Consider the following 16,043-nt stretch of genomic DNA (forward strand, 5'->3'; position numbering starts at 1 on the left):
TCTCAACAGAAACTCGTATGAGTGTAGTATCGCGTAACAACTGTTATCAAGTCTACACTTGAACAGTCTCCGCACTACGTCCTAAATAGGCCAAGAGGGGTTAAATGTTCTATGGTCCTCAGCTTTTCGGACCCCAAATCAGAGATAATAATGCCTAACCACAAATAACTTGTGTGGCATTCCTAACTCCAAAAGGGTTTCCACTGAGTAGATGGGTCTCAAGCCAACTTATTAAGGACTACTCCACATAAGTCGAACATGACTATACCATCCTCTTATCTTAATTGCACTCAAGTTCAGGTTAGAACTTATATCATACAAACAAATATTCATACATCAAATATACAGTTATATACTCACAAAAAAGTAGGCTAAACCCACTAGAGATTACTCCCCAGCAGAGTCGCCACTTAATTCCTGTAGTGGTAAATTCATGACCGTCAAGCTATGGATAAGTTAGACATCAATAAAACCAAAGTCGTCACCGCACTTTTATTGTTTCCAAGGGAAAAAGGGGAAAGTACGAACAAAACCCAAAAAGATAAAAAGTTTTCAAATCAAAACTAATAAAATGCCAGAGATTACAGGTAAGGGGGTTGGTTACACAGAGGGAAGGTGTTGGCACCCAAAGTGTCTTAGGTACTCCTAGGGAGCCTTTTTTGTGTGCATATGTGTTTTTGTACAAATGATGTTTGCAATAAATAGAATGGGGGGATGAGAAAAGAATTTATTAATTATATTTTTTGTGTTTGACAATACCTTCGGACTTGTGCCTACGTACCAACATAAAAATTAGGGATCAAAACCTCGTAGTTCGTGGTATCAATTTCAAAGTGAGTGCATTGCTTTTAACAAAAATTTAAGTTTGAAAGGCACGAGGGCCTAAAAATGGTTTGAATGAGTGTTAGTTCTTTTTGGCTTTTGAAAATTTTAAGTCAAGTATTAGTTAAGTTTATTTACAAGTTTGATTAAGAAAAGAGTTTAAAAATGCAATGGCATAAGGCCAAAGTTTCTAGTTTGCAAAAATGGTCTAAGTTTAGAAAATACAAACACAAGCAAAGAAGATTTTAAAAGGAGGGAGAGATTTTGAAATTTAAGAAGTGGAGGGGAGATGAAGAGAATAATCCTAGGCATAAATTTAAAAGTTGAGAGTTGAAAAGGTCTGACCAATGGGCTGTAGTCCAATAGACAAAAATGTCATATAGAAACCCCAATTTCTCTTGGACTTTAGAATCAAGCAACAGTGCAATACACAAAATAGAAACTTGAAGAGCAAGGCATCAAATAAAGATAGCCACATCCAAGCTTAACAATTCCATGATCCTCTTCAAATTTGCTCATGTAGCAGATAAATTCCAAGATGGTACAAATCACAGGTTCAAAATAACAGCTTCACAATGATCATGTTGCAGATGAGCTCAAATGGATCTTCAATGATGTATCAGATGAAGTTTCAATTCACAAGCACTTGGTTACATGAAAGTTGGCATTGGCCAAATCCTTTGCATAGGGAGTGTTGCCTAAATTCTAAGTCCAATTATCTTAGATCAAAACAACAGTCCACACAAGATTTTTTAAAGGGTTTTTTGTTCTTATTATGTACATTAATGGTCAAACACAATACAAACAATCACAATATATCACAAAATATGGTCCAAGTGGACAAAGTGAAAATGACATTAACATAAACAACTTGAATGGTATGAATAATGGCAAATGAATAGAAGCTTAAAAAATAAAATGCATTAAAGGTAAATAGCTTGAAATTAAATGTTAGTTGTTAATGAGTTAGAAGTTAGTATTGCTTTTGTTTTTCTTTTGTTTTAAGTCACAAGCATGGATCCTTGAACCAAGACCTCTTCCAAAGGAAGGAAAAAGGCCAAGTTTTCACACAATACCATGAAAGAGGGGAGACTTACAATCTCACTAACTAGAATGCTATGCCTTTTGTGTCAAAATTTAGCGCTATGTTAAGCAATCGTAATTGGACTTATGTAGAAGTCACAATTATTTGAGGTTGGGCAATAGAATTTTGGTGTTAATGCATGTTAGATACATAGTATGATGAACTATGCTCATGAAACATACCACACACAAAAAGAATATGCAAAGTGGGGGACCTAATCTCATCCCTACTTATGTTGATTTTGCAATCAACTAGCCTTAGGATATAGAGATATCATAGGTCCATGACATGAATGCATAAAGAAGGAGAATGAGATGAAGATGGAGGAGGAATGGATCAAACACAAATTGGACAAAGGAGGACTTTTACCAAGTTAAGATCATTCATTCATTTTGGGAGATGGAATGTATATTCCATCAATCCCCTAAATCCAATGATCTTAACCTAACAAAGTCAAATCAACCTTGACCAAGGCCCAACAACATAAGTCAAACTCACAAAGTCAATTAAAATAGCTCTACACAATTTATTTGGCATTTAATCAATTAAAAAATACAAAAATAATGCATTAAATTAAATATGGTTGATCAATTTCCTAAAACCTCATCAAAGCACCAAAGGAATGGCCATGAGATTTATCATAGGTCAAACAAGGTCAAAGGACCTTGAAGAAAAAAATTCAGAATTTTTGGAAACATTAAAGTATTTTCAAACAATTAAAAATATTCACAAAATCAATTAAATCATGAAAAATATTAATAATGATCCAAAAAATAATTTTAATTCAGATATTAAAATTGATATTAATTAATGAAAATCAAAGGAATAAAATGAAAATTCAAATAATCAGAAAAACGTGGACCACTTGATCTCCCTCATTAATTGAAGTGGCAGATCAAGTGGTGAGAAAGAGGCGTTCCATGGTACACGCTAGTCAGTGCTCCACATGTTTGGTAATCGCAAGCAACGTACATGATTAAAACAATTTGAATTGATCCAATAGCTCATAACACATCCAACGCATCGTCGGAGCCATGTTCCGGTCATCTTCTCCGATGACCCTGGCCGGACTGGTTCTCTCATCACCATCACATAAATGAAAAAGGAGGACATGATCTTAAATAAAAAATGGCGTAGATCATGAATATCACCTTAATTTAACCTAACTCCAAGTATATAAAGAGATGCGTGGAGTAGAATTTTGATGTGTGTGAACTGAGTGGCTTCGATTTAACCTCAAAGAAACTCAATCTTCTTGCCTACATTGGTAGGACTTCAGACAACCAAAGATCCAAGAGAATTGATAAGAATTGAGACAGAATTGAAGAGAAGAAAAATCTGGAAAAATACCTTCAATGCTGTGCAGAATTGGATCTCTCTTGCTTCAATTCGTGTTTGATCTTGCTTATGGAGCTTGAAGAAGTTGATTAGGAATGGTGCAAGGCTTTGGATCCTGGAGTTCTTGAATCTCCAAACAGTGAGATTCAAACTCAAATTTCAATTGAAATTTATCAGGTTTTTCTTTGAATTGTAAGGGTTTCAATGGTTGGAGGCGAAGCTGGCGCGCAAGGTCCTTTAAACTGAAGCAATAGACCTCTATTTATAGCAAAATGTAAGTGTTTTTTGCACACTTGAAAATGCTTCCAAATTTGGCAATGTGATGTGCACGCTTGCATGGGCATGTGTAGACCCACAAAGCATATCAATTATGTCCAAATGCAAATGAAATGAAGTCTGAATGAAGATTGCATTGCAAGGATAATATATTTGGATGTTTGAAGCATGATTCTTGCCAACTGATACAGCCCTGTTCAAGCCATGCGCAGACCCCTCAAACTTTATCCAAAATGAGTGAATATGGACTCTTTGGAAAGGTTAGATCAAGAGGAACAACTCTTATATTGAACACTTTTCCATTTGGAACTTTTATCATGATGAATTTTGAGGTGGATGTTTGGAAATTTCAACATGTCAAAATATTTTCTAAGTGTCAAGCCATATATTCAATTATTCCACCTTGGCTAACTTTTTATATGAGCTCCAAATGAGAAGAGTGTCTTTGTAAAAGTTGTATCTCTTTCAAACAAATTAAAAATGGTCACAAATTTTACATAATTTGGATTTGGTATGAATGAGTTATGCATTTTTGAAGTTGAGGAAAATCACTTGTTCAATGGTATTTGTCCAAAATGACCTATAATGTATCCTCATATCACATGCTCATAAAAGTTGAATTAGAGCTTCCTCCAAACATCAGAGTTGAAGTAGACACCTTGAATTTGATTGCGCAACTTTAAAGTCTTTCATCTCATAAAAATTGAGCAAGTTATGGCCTTGGGAAGTTGACTTTCAAATTAGGGTTTAGACAAAATGATCTATAATGTTTCAACCTAGAAAATGACTTTCCAAGCAAAAATAGCTCTATACTTCAACATTAAAGTTGTTTGGAATGTCTTTTATAGTAACTTTTCTCTTGTAATCATTTTCATTTGATGAAAATTGTAGGAGATAGGGTCTAGGGGGACCCAGTTTTGATTAGATGAATTCATCTGGCCAACCACCATCAACCAACTTGCTAACATGAAATTCTCTTGACCCTTTAGGCTCATGGGAGCTCATATATGCATAAGATGATGAAATTTGAAGTTTCCCTTTAAGTATTTGATCAATTGGTGAAGAAACTTATTGAAGAAGTTACTCAAGATACCTAGATTAACTAGGGTTTCCAAGGCAAACCAACTCCAAACTCTTGAAGAAATATTGATCAAAATAACATGTAGAGATCATGGGGACTCATATATGATGCTTAGAGTCATTGTAAATTATTCCTTGGTTGAACTCTTAGCAATGAGGGTCTTAAACCCTAGATGTGAACTTGATAGATCAATGGTGATCATGCCCTACCTACAAAAGAGTTAGGCAAATGCAAAGACATATTTTTGGTATTTTGGTTAGTAAAATGATAATATACAAGCATGATGTAATCACATGGTGCTTGGTGATCTCTCCCAAAACAAACCCAATGAAAGAGGGGGGGGGGGGAGAATGCCAAGGTGTGATCCCAATGCTAATGCATATGATGAGATAGCGTGAGGGATCTTAGGGTCAAAATTGGGGTCTTACGCTGGCATTGTGTTCTGGAACCAGAAAGAAGGAGAGGAAGGACATTTATGGCTGATTGTTTCCTTTGATGTGGTAGAGAGAGACCTGCCAGGTTTACACTCCAACGCTCAAGTCAGTTTGTGAGAAAGAAGAGCAAAGTGAAATTGAATTTAAATTTTGTTACCTTAATTTGTCGCATTCTCTATTTATGTCTAGAAAGGGAAATAACGAACTAATTCTTTATTTATCTTGATTTGCGAAGAGTTATTTGATGCAATTAAGATTGAGATTTCTTATGATCATTGGGATGATAATCTTCGTGTGCTGGGAAGATTCTGAAAAGAGTTGGATCCCTTCTCAGTGGTCGGTCGGGGTCAATGTGATCAACGTCGAACATGTGGATTCTCAAAGAAGCTTAGAGTTTGCAAAGTCGAGATTTCATAGCTTTGGGTAGTTTTTAAGTCTTAAAATATGTGTATGATAAAGGATACATAAGAGTTAAGCTTCAATTAGATAACATTGATGTAGTCATGGTTATATCATCTTCATGTCATTGACCAAATTTTGGAATAAATTTGATTAATATAATAAAGGCATTGATAAATAAATACTAGGAAATTCAAATTCAACATATATATCGAGAGGCTAACAAGTGTACAAATGCTTTGGAAAATCTAGGTAACATCTACGCATGCCATCCAATTCTGCATGATTCTTGTCCTTGGAGAGTTAAAATCAATGGCCATTTCTTAAACACCCTATAAGTTTCTATCGCACCATGCAAATTTCCAAAATGCCCCCTGTTTCCGGAGATGCATCTCCAGACGCACCCTAACACACACCCAAGTGAGGCCATTCAGAGTGACACCCTATTCTTTGGTTTATTTTATTCCAGAGATACATCTCTAAAAATTACCCGTACTTACATTTCCGTAAGACAAAGGCATCAATATCGGATCCAAAACCAAAAAAAGAATCCAAATTGAAATTAAGATTCATAAAATAAAACTAGGATTACATAGATGAGTTCAACATAAAATGCAACATTACACTTCAATATCCATATGGACACTTCAACATCTTCAAAATATCTTTGACCGATCTTGAAATCGTCATTTCCAACTCGAGCAAAACTTTTGTTTCGAAAAAGAAAAATATATTCCATATAGCCCTTACATCCGCTTGCATCTTGAGCTCAAAGTTGCGGAACTCAATCTTCCCTCTGTTATCAATCGAAGATGAACGATACTCGAGCTTTTTAATCTTTCGATTGTCTCCATAAGGTAGGAGATAATGTATTTCGTCTTTGATATCATTGAGGGAGGTGAAGTCGTTAAGCTTGAACGTGCGCCCGAGAGCTCCATTGGAGAAAGAGAGGTTTGCGACATACCAGTCAATGTTTAGTGGCGACATTTGAGAGATTTTCAGTTTGTGTAAAATATAACATAAGAACACTTTAATTTATAGAATCCATATATAAATATGGGTCACTCTATGAATGTCATGTGATTCCAAAGATATATCTCTAGAACCGCATCCTATTATCTTGTTCCAGGGATGCATATCCAGAACTTCTCCTGAACCAGTTTCAAGACAGAACCTATAACAAACCTGTTTTTTCATATACCAAAAACATAAATGTTGTTATGGGAGAAGATCAAAATTGAATTAATAAAAAATATGAACCAATGGTGAATATATAACACTTCATTTATATCAAGACACAATTACATACATTTATTTGTTTGGTAAAACAAGAAATTAAAACGAATCGAAACACATGTTGTCGGCTAAATCTATTGGTGGTACCCCCTTAGAATTTTGTAAATTTTCATTCTCTTTCAATGTTGCTCAATTTCTCGAACTTTTACATCCTTTATATAAAATGATTCGGTCAAGTCTCGACCTTTGTTTTTGAATGAGTTGTCCATTTCGGTGATGTAAGTGGTATAGGGCATCCTGGTTTCAAGTAAAATTGAACAAAATATGAAGGAGACTGTGTAGTCGAATTGTCATTCGGTGTACGCTTCATTTTCTTTGTAGCACCTTCTGTTTTTACGGGTTGAGAGAGCGGTTTCATGTCGGTGGTTTCCGGATAGGCAATCTTCCTCAATTGTTCTTTGATATGGAGTTTCATGTTGTCATCGAATTTCAAAAATCTCTCTTGTATTACTTCTCATTCGGTCAAAATAGAGATATTCGATTTACCGTTATCTATCATCATCAAACCTAAGTCTCTTCCAATGAGTGCAAACCTCATCCATTCTTATTGGGTTATCAAATTTCACCTTTTTAGTAATAACGCAAGCAAATGGAAGACCATATGTTTTCACAATTGTGCATCCACACCTTGCGCTATCGGGGCCTACATTATCAGCCCATTTAGCCTCGTGAAAAATATAGTTCAAACTCGCCCGAGAAATGTTACCGACCAACTGAGAATATAAAGTGTTGTCTTTATATATGTGTTCCAATCATGGAGTCCCATGCTCTACACATAGAGTGTTATCTTTATATATGTATCTCATTATGATGGTTCTGAATCATTTGATTCATGAAGTCCCAATCTCTACACAAATCACCCTTACTATTTCCCAACCAATTCTTCAATGTAGCATGGGTAGACTCAACTCGGTTAGTTATTGTATTTTTTCAAGGTGTCTAACCTGATCGGTCCAAGCACAAAAAAATTCTCCTTCACCTGGTCAAGAATTGTGCTCTCAACATATTTCAACAAATCTGGACACTTTTCACACGCCTTTCTGAAATGAATAACGAAATCGATATATAGTTCTTTTGTGGAAGAATTTATTATACGACTCCATGCATCCATTATTTTTTTTCCAAAACCACACTCGCCTTCACCATTTTCCATCTTCAGACTCTATTTTTTCGTCCCTACCGCGGGTTTAACCTGACTTCTCACATTCTTTGTTATGTGATACCTACAAAGTAATGCATAAGAAGAAGGAAATACCTTTAACCAAATTCATCAATGCGGTATCGCAGTCGGTAACAATCAATTCAGGCATCTCACCTTGTACCTTCAACAGTGTCAGACACACCTCTAATGCCCAAGTAAAATTGTTCTCTTTTTCACATTCAAGAAATGCAAAACCAACAGAATATGTCTTCTCAATTGAGGTCACACCAACCATCTCCAATAATGGAAGTCTATACTTATTGGTCTTGTAAGTTGAATCAAGTATGAGCATCGTGGGAGATGTGTTGAACAACTTTATGGAATCAGGATAAGTCCAAAAAATATCTCTAATAATAACTTCATCATCGCATGTTCGGTACCTAGACACGTAACTATTATCATCCAACAGTTTCAAGAGTTGTTCCATCTCAGTTCTATCCCCCCTCCCCCCAAGCACCTTGTTAGTGAAGTACCGAATATTATACACTTGCTTGATATTTGATATATTTTTGGGTCGTTTTCATTTCAATGTCGCAAGTATATTTTTCGGTTGAACAAAATTCAAGGTCATGTCAGCAAGAAATTCTTTCTCTTCAGGCTTGAGCCGACATACACTAGGACAACTTGCATATTTTAAACACAAATCATGGTTATGCAAACCACATATCACATTAAACCTCCAATTTTTGTTTGCCAACATGTAACCATGAACCTTAAACGGACAATCACATTTTCTTGTACTGGTGTCGTCCCTTTTAAAATTAAGAAGGGGAGTTCTATATTTCCCGCGTCTTTCGCAAATCATTTTTACAAAGGCGCATCTTCTATCCGAACCATTATCGAACCTTCTGATAACCATACCAAATCCAAGTTTAGAGGCCTCCATACGAATTCATTGAAGCATTTAATCACGATATTCAAACTCTTGCTTGTTTCTAAAATCGTTGCTCACACCTACCACCTTCTAAACAACACTTTGAACATTCTGGAAAACAATCACACCTTAGACATTCGGAGAAACAACTTGTTTTGAGAAAACATCGGGGTGCACCATATCTAATAAAACTAATTAAAACCATAACAAAACATAAGTGTTACTACTGCTGCAAAATGACTTCAAAAATGAACACAAACACATTCCGGAAATGCATCTCCGAACTAGTTCATATACGTTTCAGAGATACATTTCCACGAACAACGTAACTTTTTTAAGAAAAAAAGATGATTAATGTGAGCAATGCAGAGGAAAAAGAAGAATCTTTACCTAGAATTCTATCTTCTTTTGCTCTATATGATGTAATGAAACAAAATGATGGAGATTTAAAGTGAAAAAATGGAGTGAGAATGAAAGATTTTTAGGATGAAGGGTTTGGTTGAAAATCAATTATATCAACAATGACTGCATGATCATGCAGCTGATTCTTTTATCATATATTTTCGGAGATGCATCTACGAAAATATCTAATATGCAAAGGAGACCGAAAAATTTCAAAATGTTACGAAGGTACCTTTAAAAAAACATATATATTTTTCTCAAAATTATTAGGTTTAGATTAGAACCACCCAATCCAAAAATATTGCTACAAACAAGTTCTTAGCAAAAAAAGGGAAAAACAGTAGAACAAGTAAACATATTGCTACAAACAAGTTCTTACCTAAAAAAGGAAAAACAGTATAACAAGTAAACAGATGCTCATTAAAAATTGAAATCTTGCTTTTCTTAGTTCTCCCAGACACTTAATTAACATTATTCTCTTACATTGAGATGGTGGATCTTAAATAATATTTAGATATCCAAGAATCAATTGCCAAAATATGATTCTGTTATGATAACAGGATTTACCATTTTGGTTAATCCAAAAAGTTCAAATGTTGAGATATTTGGACTTAATACAAAAGAAATGTACAGAATATCTTTTTGAAATCAGTATGTCTTTTTGAATCAGAGAAAAAACATACAAACTAAGGAACCAGCAAAACCAAATAAATTGGCTCCTTTATCATTCTAAAAGTGGAATTCATTTCCCAAATCAGTCCTTGCCCTCCCTCACACCAATCACACCAGAAAACTGGAACAAGTAAAGTGATGCTAGTTACACTGAGGTGGTGTATGGATAACCATACAAACAAAAACCAGACCTCTAGTTTCTAGAGCATGTTAAACTACTCATCTTGTCTATGATGTATACTGTTTTGTGAATAAACACGGACATCATAAATCTTACACTGTGTTTGCTGTCCATGATGTATAGTTTTCTGTCAATATACATGAACATCATGAATCTTATACTGTGTTTGCCTATGGAATGAAAGATAACATTTCCGTCAGTAAACCAATTGGCAACATGTGTCTGTTATATCAGAATTCACCCGTTTGCTTATTATTATTATTATCCCCAAACCAGGAAACACAACATCTAAATCACCAGCCAAAACAAATAAACGGGCTGTCTTATTATTATTATTATCCTGAAACCAGGAAAGTTCATTCCAAATCAACCCAGTGTTGTCATAGTGTTGTCATACATATGCTGTTAGTTCTGTCATACATATGAGATCACCCAAATGGTATGTATAACATAAAAACGGTGTAAAATCCAATCAAACACAAGTGATTCGTACAAGCATAAAGAATTTTGGTGGCAGAGCAGAGGACATCTGAATTGGTATGTAAGAAAAATTAAAGCCGGTAAATCAACTAGGCATAAAATGCGAGCATACATACATTCATTATACAGAGTCTAAAATTTCTCCTAAGCAAATTACATTGAAGGGAAATCCCTGCAAAGTAACCTTATTTAACAACAACTTAAACAAACAAAACAAGGAAAATGATGAATTGTGATTTTCCTCAGTGCTCCCCAGCCTTCACCTGCAACAGCCATATTCTCAATCAGTTATCCAGACACCGCTTTCAAGAACCACATTGACGTATTGAACAATAATTAAATTCTATTATACGAAATTCAATCAGCAATTTGTACAATTAATATGAGATTTATGAAGGAAGATAATCAAATCGTCAATCGATGCAATAGAAAAGGGATAAGATGAAATCGAAAAAAAACCCTAATTAAAAAACAGAAGGAGAGAGAACGGTACATGGTGAGAAGAGGAAGAAGCATTGGCCTTGTTGTAAACTTGCTCAGCGACGAGGTAAACACCAAACGCAACGAGAGCGATACCGAGGCCAGGAGTAGCGTGACGAAACTGATTCCCAAGCATCGGATGCTTCCTCCATTCGTCTCTCCTCCTGAAGAACTCTGCCGTATTCTTTCCTGCTCCCATTCTTCTCCCAGATCGATCGATACTTCCTTCTCTCTCCCACTTTCTTTTGTTTTCTAAACTCAACTTAATGGGCCCACCCCGGCCCGGCCCATATAACATTCACCCAGGCCCAATACTAAACAACTCCATTTTAGCTACTCTGTCCGTAGCGATAAAATAAAAGCAAATTTCCGGAGTATTCTATTATACAGGGTGTAATTAGCATCCAAAATTTTATTGTCTCTTTTTTTTTAAAAATGGAAGTGATTAAGTTTGAACGTTGTTCTTCTCTTTTGAGATTGGCGTTTCCAACAACAATCAATAAGCCATTTACTGCAACTTCAGCTACTCCTATATGTAAGTGATTCTTTCTCAATTCTCTTTCAATATAATTTTTCTACTTGTAGTAGCTCACTCTTGCTGTTTGTATTCAGGTCGTAAATTCTGCTTAAATAAAAAGCGATTATCTGTTGCAAAATCAAATTCAACGCTAATTCGCTGCTCCGCACTTTCCGCTCAAGTAAGTCCTTCCATTCCATTTCATTTTTCGCGTTTGGTATCTGAAATTCACAGCTTACAATTACTGAGATGGTTAAACTAAGAGGTTGAGGTGTTTTGTTTTCTTAGGAGAAGGAGAGAGAGGTTGAGTCTGATGGTGTTGTCAAAGAGAGAAGCGTCTCCGTTGTTTTGCTTGCAGGAGGGAAGGGCAAGAGGATGGGAGTATGATATCTATCTTTTGTTATTAGTATTTTGGTTTTTCTTCAAAATCTATTACATGAATCAGTTTCTTATGTGTTTATAAATGTTTGTATAATTATAGGCTACCATGCCTAAGCAGTATCTTCCTCTGTTGGGTCAACCCATTGCACTCTATAGGTAATATTCATGTTTTCAGCTATGTTTAAATGTTTCCTGCATAATGAAATCGTATAATTTAATTAGCGAATCTGTCAATCCTATGCAGTTTCTTGACTTTTTCTCGCATGCCTGAAGTCAAAGAAATCGTTGTCGTTTGTGATCCTTCCTACAGGGACATTTTCGAAGGTTTCTTCTTTCTTCACCTTTTCTTTCTTTGATAAACTATGTCTTTCGCTCTTGGTTATTAACATTCTTTTTTTTCTCTCTATCAGATGTGAAGGGAAATTGCCAAGCAGAACTCAAATTTGCACTGCCGGGTAAAGAAAGACAGGATTCTGTTTACAATGGCTTTCAGGTATGTGCTGTTTATTTTTATTTAGTCTTGTGATGATGAAATCTTTTCATATTAGTTGAGGCCAATGTTTCTTTTCTTACCTCTTCCTTCCCAAACAATGATGATTAGCTGTGTGTGACAAACCTGAACCTTGCCAAACGATTTTCTCAAAACCTTGGATAACTCAAAAGTAAATATAGATATACCTAGGTCAGACTATCAGAAGCGCTGAATCACATTGCTAGGTGAATCAATCACTGATGTGATACAACTAAAATCCTAATCAATTCAGATATGAAAATAATATTAGTGTGGAAAATTTAGGAGCACTGTACCTCCGCGCAGTCTGCTAACTCTATGATTTTGAGCTTCAGTGAGTCTGCATTGAAGCATTATCAGGATGCGGGAAAATCAAAGATAATGCTTATAAGAAAACATAGTTAATAAGTTGGCATTCTGGTCACCACATTTCGAAAAAAAATCCAAATTTTCACACACATGGAAATCATAGAAACAAAGTTCAAAATCTTGAAATCCTTGTAAGATAGTGATTAACTGTTGTTGGTGCGACAAGATGTGGTTTACTTATTTGATTGAGTCTGCATAAATTAAAGTTGGGAAGTTTCTGTAAGCATTTTTTTAGTTCATGTTATTTTCACTTACTTGTCCGTTTTACACTCTTCTTGTATATTCATAGCTACCTTTACAGGTTATTGATTCTAACTCTGAGCTTGTTTGCGTCCATGATTCTGCAAGACCTTTGATGCTACAAGAAGATGTGAAAAAGGTTTGGGTTTAATAAGTTTCTCTGGCATATGTTTCTAAGTTCACCGCTTAATTTTTCTGAATGTGATGCATACATCGAGAAAATCAACCCTGTTGCATTAGCTAGTGAGAATGTTAATTCCCGCCTATAAGCAATGATATTTCAGGGAAATACCAACTTAACATTTTGTTAGTATTATTGTCAATGGTTTATATGAAACAAGAGCTAAAGAAAACTATGTGCTTTAGTATTTGCACCTTAATCACTCATAAGTTTACAAATCATGCTGAGTCTCTCTTTATCTCTGGAATTAAATGACGATAATTGCCAATGGCTGAGTCTTTATATAAGGGCCCATGTTGTTTAGATTGACATGATGACATGTTTTGTGTCTGTACAATTATAACAGACTCAAATGCACTTTTGACTTGTTATGGTCAAAGCCATTTTGTCATAAAAAATGAATCCAAACATATATTCAGTTAACCTGCCTACTTATATTACTTATCTATATTATGTTTTTCAGGTCCTTAAAGATGGATTGTTGAACGGAGCTGCTGTTCTCGGTGTTCCTTCGAAGGCCACAATCAAAGAGGTATTCACTAGTTGTTTGCATGTGCTATTCTTACAATTATTATAAGTGGCTGACGAATTTTATTTATCTATTAATTATAAAGTCAATTGACAAACAAAAGAGGTGAGAATTACTTAGCCATCTTCAAGAAATAGGTTATGAATCCAGTGAAAATAAAGTCTTTCAAAATTTTCCTTCTATGACCCTAAAATCTCAGTCTCCTTGCCCTTGAGTATGATGTGCACTCCCCCTCTAAAAAAATGCAGAAAAGTGATATTTATAACTCTAAATGACATTTATCATTTTACCCATTTTTGAGAACCTAAGGTTACACCATGCAGATAAGAAGATTCTGATATGTGGTCGGAGTGCCTATATATTAGTTATGGGAGCCTAATGTTTAGGCATTGAAAATTTAGTGCCTAGGCACTGAATTTGGAGAGGCAGGTTCTTCTTTTTTTCCAGTAGCCCTCCAAAATTCTAGCTTTGATCCTTAAGCTCATTCCTTGCTAATTCTCCTGCCACCACCATAAGAGACTAAGGAACCATATCAAGGTGCACTTAAATGATGAAACAAAACAACTAGTAAAGCTCCAAAATACTAATGAACATGAATTTCTTCTAAACTAATTTAAACCTATTATTTTCTTTGCAAATCAACACAATAGCAACCAAGTTTAGGGAAATTAGTGATTTTATTGACTTGAAACAAAGTACTTTTGCACAGCTAACATTCTTCTAAAACTACTTTGATGCTTTTTTAAGTTCAAGATTTGTTTAGAGGTTAAACTTTGTTCAATTCAGTTAGCTTTACATAGTTGTGCATGCAAGAATGTCTTCTAATCAAGAATGAAATTATCATTGAGCTTGGGCGTATACATGCATGTAATTTCGTTGCATTCCCTTGGTGGACTTGAAAGTGATGATGTTTTTAACTTATCTTTCTGCAGGCAAACAGTGATTCATTTGTGGTTAGAACACTGGACAGAAAAACACTATGGGAAATGCAGACCCCACAGGTCTAATTGCAAAAGATGACAATGTATATCAATTATTTTCGGAAACCTAATCAACTGCTTACAATGCTTATTAACTTCTGCAGGTTATCAAACCGGAATTGCTGAGGAAAGGCTTTGAGCTTGTAAATAGGTAGTTTCTTAATCGTATGCTTAATTTAATTGTGAAGTATCCTATGTGGTAACAAGTATAGACAATTGGGTTTCGTTATTCGCAACAATGTTGAGAAGATATGTTGTCTTTCAGAAACTAACTGGTTTTTTATGTACAACCTTCCTTCCTCGCAGAGAAGGTCTTGAAGTTACTGATGATGTGTCCATTGTGGAGCACCTTAAACAGCCTGTTTATATCACTGAAGGATCATACACCAATATCAAGGTATTCAACTATATTCTCTCTTGGATATTTGATGGCTAGCCATTTATTCTTATAACTATACAAAGCTTTGAAGCCTCTGCTTGGTAACCCAGTGGGTTACCACTGCCGCACGTATGCTTTTCACCGTGATTTTGAGATGCTGGTTAGTGTAGCTTATGGTTCAAAGTGGATTTTGTCTGTGATTTCTTTGATGACCCAACACATGCGTAATCTGTTACTTATTTCATTTGGCACCGTATAATGCGCTAGTACTGCAACCTGCCTAACTAAGCACTTTATACATAACTTCTCATATGATAAGTACTAATTAAATAAATGCTTAGTTAATTTAGTGTCGCAAATTCCCTCTTGTTGCCTGAAAATTTTGCATTTTTGGGCTTCTGACATAACAGAGATATTGGATTTAATCGTGTTCAAGTTTTGACTTTATCTATCACTTGCACTGAAGTTGTTGTTTTTTACTGGCACTGATGACATATGTTAACTCTGCAATGTTTTGCAGGTGACTACGCCTGACGATTTATTACTGGCAGAGAGAATATTGAATATAAATTCTGGGGAAAGTTCTTAATGAAGTTTTGCCAATTTCACCATTGAAGACAAGTCATTGTTAAAACATTTTTCTTCAATAGACTATTATTTTTTGTCCTGCAAGGATTTTCTGAGTTATTTATTGAGATTTGTGTAATAACACATGGCCCTTGCTTAAAACAAGGGAAATGTTTCCGCATGGTAGGAGAAACCTACGTTCATTACCACACAACCCAGAGTCCCATGCAATGGGATCATATTCCTAAATTTACTGTAAGTCATGTTTGACAAACGTAATAAAGGTCTTGATTTTCAAATGTTCAAAAAGAAACTGTAATGTGAACTGGTTATATTAGTCATGTATCTTCATTTTTTTTTAAATGGCAA

At 35.2% G+C, this 16,043-nt stretch overlaps 2 protein-coding genes across 2 annotated transcripts; one reads left to right on the plus strand and one right to left on the minus strand.

Moving 5' to 3' along the window:
* Positions 1–10,594: 10,594 nt before the first annotated feature.
* On the minus strand, positions 10,595–11,280 carry LOC127138252 (NADH dehydrogenase [ubiquinone] 1 beta subcomplex subunit 3-B). Its single transcript, XM_051064657.1, has 2 exons — positions 11,034–11,280; positions 10,595–10,803 (listed from the first exon to the last, which is right to left on the minus strand). The coding sequence occupies exons 1-2, from the start codon at positions 11,217–11,219 to the stop codon at positions 10,783–10,785; spliced, it is 207 nt and encodes a 68-aa protein (XP_050920614.1). The 5' UTR covers positions 11,220–11,280; the 3' UTR covers positions 10,595–10,782.
* Positions 11,281–11,382: 102 nt separating this feature from the next.
* LOC127138250 (2-C-methyl-D-erythritol 4-phosphate cytidylyltransferase, chloroplastic) lies at positions 11,383–16,043 on the plus strand. The gene is made up of 12 exons (XM_051064655.1): positions 11,383–11,555; positions 11,633–11,718; positions 11,826–11,918; positions 12,019–12,074; positions 12,163–12,242; positions 12,329–12,411; positions 13,100–13,177; positions 13,683–13,751; positions 14,681–14,749; positions 14,833–14,879; positions 15,035–15,125; positions 15,628–16,043. The coding sequence occupies exons 1-12, from the start codon at positions 11,456–11,458 to the stop codon at positions 15,694–15,696; spliced, it is 921 nt and encodes a 306-aa protein (XP_050920612.1). The 5' UTR covers positions 11,383–11,455; the 3' UTR covers positions 15,697–16,043.

The sequence above is a fragment of the Lathyrus oleraceus genome, chromosome 4, assembly GCF_024323335.1.
Source record: "Lathyrus oleraceus cultivar Zhongwan6 chromosome 4, CAAS_Psat_ZW6_1.0, whole genome shotgun sequence".
Taxonomy (NCBI): domain Eukaryota; kingdom Viridiplantae; phylum Streptophyta; class Magnoliopsida; order Fabales; family Fabaceae; genus Lathyrus; species Lathyrus oleraceus.

Coding starts and splice junctions, on each gene's coding strand:
- LOC127138252 (XM_051064657.1), bottom strand. CDS start 11,219: ATGGGAGCAGGAAAGAATACGGCAGAGTTCTTCAGGAGGAGAGACGAA. Junction 10,804..11,033: donor CTTCTTCCTCTTCTCACCAT/GTACCGTTCTCT, acceptor TGGCTGTTGCAG/GTGAAGGCTGGGGAGCACTG.
- LOC127138250 (XM_051064655.1), top strand. CDS start 11,456: ATGGAAGTGATTAAGTTTGAACGTTGTTCTTCTCTTTTGAGATTGGCG. Junction 11,719..11,825: donor GCTCCGCACTTTCCGCTCAA/GTAAGTCCTTCC, acceptor TTGTTTTCTTAG/GAGAAGGAGAGAGAGGTTGA. Junction 14,880..15,034: donor GGCTTTGAGCTTGTAAATAG/GTAGTTTCTTAA, acceptor CCTTCCTCGCAG/AGAAGGTCTTGAAGTTACTG.